Source organism: Geospiza fortis, unplaced genomic scaffold, assembly GCF_000277835.1.
Source record: "Geospiza fortis unplaced genomic scaffold, GeoFor_1.0 scaffold130, whole genome shotgun sequence".
Lineage (NCBI taxonomy): Eukaryota > Metazoa > Chordata > Aves > Passeriformes > Thraupidae > Geospiza > Geospiza fortis.
The window spans coordinates 10,707,645-10,715,590 of NW_005054300.1; the positions used below are offsets into that span (position 1 = coordinate 10,707,645).

Below are 7,946 nucleotides of genomic sequence, written 5' to 3' on the forward strand. Positions count from 1 at the left end.
GCTACAGAGAACTCATACTGAGCTTAGCTGAACTGATAGAGCGTGGTGCTAATAATGTCAAGGTTGTGTGTTTGATCCCTGTAGGGGCCATTCACTTCAGAGTTGGACTAGATGATCCTTGTTGGTCCCTTCCAATTCAGTATATTCTGCAAGTGTTTGACACACTTCATTTTTCTTGCCAGTATTATCCACTGCATTGTCTTTGAGCACCAGTTTCATAGATCAGAGATAAACAGAGATAACCAATCTTCTTCTGCAGATTCTCATTCAGGATTACTTTAAGAGTAATGTCATGTCTCTTTCTTATTACACAGAGACTTCCTAAGGTAATGAAAGCTAAGAAAGCTATTTCTTTTTATATTTATTATTCCACTAATACTTCCATTCCCCTTCTTAAGCTACAGTTTTTACCAACTTCTCCTCTCTACACGTTCTCATCCCTTGTTTACTTGTTTCCCTACCAGGGCTTTGCCAGGTCTTAATTACCATTGCTTTAGGACTGTTACATAACTCACAAAGTCAGCTTTAGTAACATTCATTCTTATCATTAGCAGATTAATAAGTAAACTCATATCTCAACTGGAATGGCAAGGCACTATTGGCTAATTTCAATCATGTGCTTTGGTACCACAGCATATAAATAAGCATGGATTTACAGGTCCAGCACTGGGCTTTGCTGACACTTGACTTCCTCAGCCCACCATGGAGGCCCTGGGAGTGACCACTATTTTGTTGCTGGTATGCATCTCATGCCTTCTCTTTGCCACATGGAGAAGCAGATCTCAAAAAGGGAAGGAGCCTCCTGGGCCCACTGCACTCCCCATTGTTGGAAACCTGCTCCAGATAAACCCATGGAATTTGCCTGGAAGCTTGAAAGAGGTAAGGGACTGTCTTGCTCTTTCCTATGTTTTATTCATGGTGTATAAAACAAAGTCCAGTCCTGCTGTTCTCAGCTAAATTCACAAGTTTCATTTGCATTGACCAAATGTTAAACAGAACCAAAAGGTTTCCCAGATATACAGATATACATGCTTATTAAATCTATATATAATCACAGTAATCTATTGTATTTTTAAGCCTATATATTACAGGTGCATATATATATATATATATCTCCATATATTATGTCAGTCTATATATTGGCAATGACCATAGTGAAATGAGTTATGTGCTGACCTCACAATTTGTACCACAGTACTACAATTTGCACTGGATTTGCAATCAAGGCATTGATGTTGTTGCAGTATAATCTTTCTGTGCTCAATTCCTCACCACATTGGCAACATAACCTGGCCATTTTTGGGGGGAGAGCCCTGCTCCATTTTGCTGCTTCTGCTCCCTAGCAGATATGTAAGATCTCCTGGGAGTGGAAGTAGCAAGTGCAGAAATTGAGGTAAAAACGTTTGGAATGGAGGCTGTGTCCATTCCCTCCCCTGACTGATGTCACCCATCTGGCAAAAATACCCCTTTGAGAGGCAGTTTCACTGTTTGTGGTCAAAAACCCTTTAGGCATTTGCTTCCATGTTGTTTATATAACTGCTTTTAGAGCTCATGTAAATTGTTATCCACTATGCCCTGCACAAAGGTATTCTAAAATGTTTTGCCAGCCCTATGAAGGGCTATTTTCTTTTCTCAGATTTGGACTGGATACTTGCCATTTCCATTCATATTCCTTATTTCTTGTATAATTCCCTCGTCCCTCATCTGTAATTCATAATTGAAAGATCATTGCACTGTTGTTAATCAATGTCATGCCTCAACAGTGTTGGGACAATGACACATCACCTCTCAGACTTCTTTGCTACAAATGTCACAAGATTATCATTGGTGTTGTCAGGTTGCTCTTTGTGCTCACCTTTCCTGCAGCTCAGTGAGAAGTATGGTCCTGTCTTCACGGTACATTTGGGCCCACAAAAGGTTGTCGTGCTGTATGGCTATGATGTGCTGAAAGAAGCCCTGGTTGATCAAGGAGATGACTTCAGTGGAAGAGGCGTTCTACCACTGATTCAAAAACTCTTCCGAGGCACAGGTATGCTCTTGTTTATACCAGCATGCAAAACAGACGCTTTCAGAGCTTCAGAAAGAGCTCCAGAACAGCTGAGAGGGCAGTGCAGAGGGGCATGGTAGATTTCATTTACTACTTTTATGCAGACAAATTAGCAATTAAAGGCAAAATACCCAGCTCATTACTTGGACCCTTGAGTAAACTGGTCCCCTGGAGAATTATTTCAAGTCCCAGGATGGCTTCACTGAGTGCCTTTTTATTTCCAGCATGCTTCAAGCTCTGGCTAAAATTTTGTACATTAAATGTGCCTCTAAGGTCTTACATTCATTCTCCCATTTCTGAAAATATTCTGAATATAGACATGGCTAAGGAACCAGCAAAAGGAAAGTCCACAGCACAACAACATAAGATAATATAGGCTGACCCAGTAAGGGCCACAGTCCAGATCAGGTCATGAGATTATTCACCAGGTGAGTCCCTGGTATGGCATTTATAGCACATATTCCATGATATTATATATACAGTGTAGTACCATTGGTACTGTCAATAATGATATGCTCTATTGCAGGTGCACAGCAGAACATCTGAGTGGTTACATCAGTGCAAAGACCTTGTGTCCAAGACAATTCAGTGTTACTTTACTTACTTTGTAACATAGTTTTTCTTATCCTGGGAATAAAGTCACTTTTATTCAAGGGCTGTGACAGATGGAACAAATTTATCACCTTTAGAATTACAGAGAAGTTATGGTTTGGGGCAGATAGCAATTGCAGTGCAACTCCTCAGAGAGGTGTCTTTGTATGCTGAGTACCTACTGTGTAGTTCCCATTAAATGGGAAAAAACTTGTTTCATCATGAAGGTCTATTTTTCCTCCCTGTGTCAGGCATTTTGACCAGCAATGGGGAGACCTGGAAGCAGCTGAGACGATTTGCACTCACCACCCTGCGGGATTTTGGGATGGGGAAAAAGGGCATTGAGGAGCGAATCCAGGAGGAAGCTCATTTTCTGGTGGAGAGGCTCAAGAACACACATGGTATGATAAGGACTTTGTGCCTGTTGAGACACTGTGCATATCTGCAATTAGACAATGAGGGGTATAGGGCTGCTTCACAAAATCTATGACCCAAGGAGTGGGTGTACGGCTGCTGTTTCTGCTCCCTGCTTTTGTAGGCAAAATTATCAGTAGGCAAAACTATCAATCAAAGGTACTGTGACAGTATGGAGGATAAAAGTAGGGGAGAGAGGCTTGGAAAGCACCTTTTAACCTATTGTGCATGAGGAACAAGACAGGAAGAGGCAAAAGGAATGGCTTTGCCACAGAGCCAAGGGTTTGATGGAATTCAGCCATGGAGACAGTGCTGGATGCTGTCAGGTAATCAAGTATGCTCTTCTTCACCTTGTATCCTGCAACTCTGTGTAAACAGATCTTGAAGAAGTAGGTGACCAGAGAACTCATTTGCAGATATTTGGGATTGGATCCATCGGAACACAAGATAATAGATCCCAGTATTGATGGGGCTGTCCAATGGGAACAGGTATATAAGCTGCTTCTGAGGGCAGGATATAAGGTTACCCACTTGGCTTCAACCTGTAAATGTGTTTTCTGGTAATATATAAGTCAGTGTTACTTCTAAATGTGTCCTCTGAGAGTGGCACAGTACCAGCCACCCTTTTCATTGCCAGCCCTCAATGTGTGCCTATTCTGCAAGGGGGAAAAGCAGACAGATTTAAAAGAATGATTAAGCATCACTGTTTTCCATGAGCCACTAGACAATTCAATCTGGCTTCTCAGATAAACACTTGTTTTATAAATCAGAGAAAACACTCTCACCTGCATTGCTTTTATATTTTGACTATCACAGTAATACTATATTTCTTATGCCCTTATGCAAGCCTCTAACTCTGGCTCACCTTGTTGCATCATCTTTTACTGTGTATTAAAAGGTTTTACAAGCAAGATATATACAACCAAAAAGTATAAATCCATTATTTACCCTAATGCAAATAATAAATACCTATGACTAGTGTCTTCTACATTCAGCATTAATATACTCACCATCTCTGAAATATCTACTGAGTCTTCAATGGCCATGGAGTCACCAGTCAGGCAGAGAACTGGTGCTACTGCTCCTTGGAATAGTCTGCTACTAAGTTGATATTTTCTCACTCTGTGGTTTTCTTTCAGGATTTTATACCTTTTCATGTTATTGTTTCTCATCTTGAACCCTTGAGATGCACCCTAGCACTGTAATTAGCTTTCCTTTTTTTCTTGGGTCTAATCTTGCTTTTTGCTTACACCATAATTCTCTGCACAGGAGTCATGCAGCTGTGCTATCAAAAGTAGACTTTGATCACAGGCATTTGAACGCCAAGTGGAGGGTTATGTACGAGGTTACACTAATAAGGTTAATAAGGAGAGTGTAATAACCTAAAGACAAGGTTCAGGCAAAGTCCCCATGGTTTCATTAGGATTTTGTGGGAATGTTAGGCTGTTTCTAATAAATAGTCTGTAAGACAGACAGGCATGCGCTAGCTGAAGAGCAACTAAAGCACTCAGACCAGGGTTCTGCTGAAAACAAGACAGAAGAGATAAACCATTGTAAGACTGAAATTAGTTCACTTCAAGAATAAGTTGGTAGGCCCTTCGCTGTCCTTTCAAAGGAGTGCAAAATTCTGGAACTCCAGACAATGTGAAACTTTGTAAGGTCAGAGGAGGGGTTGATCCATGAAATACTGAAAGCAAGATAGCTTTTTTTGGTGGTTGTTGCAGAGCAACCTCTGAACCCCAGCAGTTTCCTGATCCATGCTGTTTCCAACATCATCTGCTCCATCGTCTTTGGGGATCGGTTTGACTATGAGGACAAGAATTTTCTAACTTTAATTGATTGGATAGAGGAAAACAACAAGCTCCAAACCTCTATACAAGCACAGGTGTGTCTGGTTTTATTTAATATATTTGTTAATTATTATAATATTCAAATCCTTGAATGTAGTGAAAAAGTAAATGGCCATAAAATCCTGAGTAAGAAAGACCTACTGTTCCAAAACAGTTTAACTGCCCCATTTTCATAGTTACAATCAGGGGAACATTTTAGTTTATTCACAGTAACCGGAATGTGCTTTTTCATCCCTTTATTTTTACAGCTATATAATTTCTTCCCAACTATCATGGATTATCTACCTGGACCTCATCAACAACTGATAAAAAATATTGAAAAAGTTGATAAATTTACAACAGATATTGTAATGGAACACCAGAAAACCCTGGATCCCACTTGTCCTCGAGATTTTATTGATGTTTTTCTTAATAAAATGGAACAGGTACTGTAAGAGTAGAGATGTATTAGATTATATGGAAATCACTACTTGAATCAGATCTTTTCTTTTTACTTATGTTGGGACAGCGGGTTTCTGCAAATACAGAGGGGAACTTGCTCTTCATGACACATTGACTTCATTTTATCCTCTCCATTTTTTATCAAGGATTTTTAAACACAGAATTAACAGCATGAGCCAAAGTGATGAAAGCTAAAGACCAAACTGATTAATATAATTCAATGATCATTCCATATCATAATATTACTTAGTAAGCCTACTATAAATGCTGGTGTTCTGGAGAGTGTGTGTCATATTTTTGAAAGAACATTTATCTTTCTAAAGATAAACCTACATTATGGGTACAGGATTTTTCTTTTTAAGCAAACTTCTTGGGTTTGTCATTAAAAACCTTCTGCCAAATCTTCCTGCAGGAGAAAGGGAATGATGACTCAAAATTCACCGTTGAGACCTTGAGCAGAACCACACTCGACTTGTTCCTTGCAGGAACAGGGACCACAAGCCTCACACTGAGATTTGCAATTCTGATTCTTCATAAATACCCAGAGATAGTAGGTAATGGAAAGAAATAGTTTAAAACTTTTTAATAGGTTGTGGGATCAGTTTGGACAGTTCCTGTCACTACCACATGTGGCAATAGTCCCCTGACTAAGGAAGTATGTTTTAGCAGTGTGGAAATGTGTGTAAGTCTTAGTTGTCTTCACGAGAAGCAGATGTTAGTACTAAGTACAATCATATATTCCTGGCATGCTAAAAGCATATTTTGTTGTATATATGCAGAGAGGTTCAGGCAAACAGATGGGGGACTTTTCATTCAACATTCACTGATTTCTCAACAGAGAAAATGCAAAAGGAGATTGATTCCGTGATTGGCCGAGAGCGAAGCCCTCGCATGTCGGATCGGAGCCAGATACCCTTTACAGATGCTGTGATCCACGAAATCCAGAGATACATTGATTTCCTTCCCGCTAATGTCCCACGTGCTGTAATCAGAGACACCAAGTTCAGAGGCTATTTTATCCCCAAGGTCTGTTACACTGTGTCTGAGAAAGGTCATAATCTCTTGAAAACAACAATTGAGTTTTGTTCTTTGTATTTATTTTCAAAAGCAAGGAAATGCGATACTGAATTTGATTTTTTTTTTTGGTAAGGGGATTCTGGAAGTTATCGAGTCCAATCCCTTGTATTAGAAAAAAAAAATAAGAAAATACTTTTGCATCCTCTGTATGAGGAGGGAGATATTTCTGTTTTTTTTTTTCACATCAGTGTATGCTGTAATTTATTTGGATGCAATATTAAATACTCTAAACAGACTTTTAATGAAAATTCCCTAAAAAACATCTTTGCCATACCAATGGCATATATTTTTGTGCATTAAATATTCATTTAAATTTTAACTACCCTTCTGTTTAGCTCTGGGAACTTCTTAGGGCCTCCTTGCTTTAACATATCTCCATTGTACCTTTCGTTTTTGTTAATTCAGGACACTCTGATATTCCCTATGCTGAGTTCTGTCCTACATGATAGCAAGGAATTTCCAAATCCAGAAAAATTTGACCCAGGACATTTCTTGAATGCAAATGGTACCTTTAAAAAGAGTGACTACTTCATGCCATTTTCTACAGGTAAGACTTCTTGCTCCCAGACCATCCTGTCCTGAAATCTCTCTGAATATTTCATGGCTCCATCACCATTGTCTGTACAACGATGTCAGGTGACATCTGCTAGAGTCACTTCTGGGAAGCTCTAACCCCTGCACTACAGTTCCAGCTGACTTCCTTTTTTAGCAAACACAAGAACTCCTCCAATGCCTTCTACAAGATGTGTATGAAGTGGGACCCAGCCACACAACTTGTCTCTCAAACCATCAAACAGTAGCAGAACTTGAGCAACCAAAGCCTTCAAACTGCCTTCACACACTGAGCACTCTCGTTGTTCTAGACCTTTAGTTCCTAGTTTCATTCATGCTTTCCCAAAATACTGTGGTGCTGCCTTTGCAGTCTGAGATGTCTGAATTTTCATGGAACTGTGGCTAAAATCAGTTATCAGCAAAATACTCCACTATGACCTTTTTTTTTTTCGGTTGTAGGAAAACGCATCTGCGCAGGAGAAGGTCTGGCCCGGATGGAGATATTCATATTTTTAACATCCATCCTGCAGAACTTTACTTTGAAGCCTGTTGTGGATCACAAAGACATTGACATCCGCCCAGTAATCACCAGTCTGGCAAATGTGCCCCGAGACTATGAGGTCTCTTTTGTTCCACGTTAGCCAAGTGAAGAATTTCCAGCTCCCAAACTTAGGAATGCTCTGGCTGAATGACAGCCATTTCCCAGTCTATCGAGAATGAAACACTCAGATCATTAATGGAGAGAAGAGTGCTTAGGAAAGAAAATTGCATGGTGCTTTTACAATCACCACAGCCAGAACTAAAATAGAGTAGGCAATCACACAGGGAAGGACACAGTACCCTGTGCAAAATTACACAGATTCTTCTCTGCATCTACTTCACCCTGTGGTGGTTCCTGTCTGGCTCCTGACATGCCAGGCTGCCTGCACTAGTTCTCCAAGAGCCCAGCTGCTGCCATCCCTGTCACCTGAGGG

General features: G+C 40.1%; 1 protein-coding gene across 2 annotated transcripts; it reads left to right on the forward strand.

Moving 5' to 3' along the window:
- Window positions 1-702: 702 nt before the first annotated feature.
- LOC102038269 (cytochrome P450 2H1-like) lies at window positions 703-7,847 on the forward strand. 2 transcript variants are annotated; one of them, XM_005416495.2, is made up of 9 exons: window positions 703-879; window positions 1,867-2,029; window positions 2,890-3,039; window positions 4,777-4,937; window positions 5,151-5,327; window positions 5,756-5,897; window positions 6,182-6,369; window positions 6,826-6,967; window positions 7,432-7,847. In XM_005416495.2, exons 1-9 carry the CDS (start codon window positions 703-705, stop codon window positions 7,611-7,613), a joined length of 1,482 nt encoding a protein of 493 aa, XP_005416552.1. In that variant the 3' UTR covers window positions 7,614-7,847. The 2 variants fall into 2 exon arrangements, with proteins under 2 accessions (XP_005416552.1, XP_005416553.1); XM_005416496.2 differs by lacking the exon at window positions 5,151-5,327.
- The last annotated feature ends 99 nt before the right edge of the window (window positions 7,848-7,946 follow it).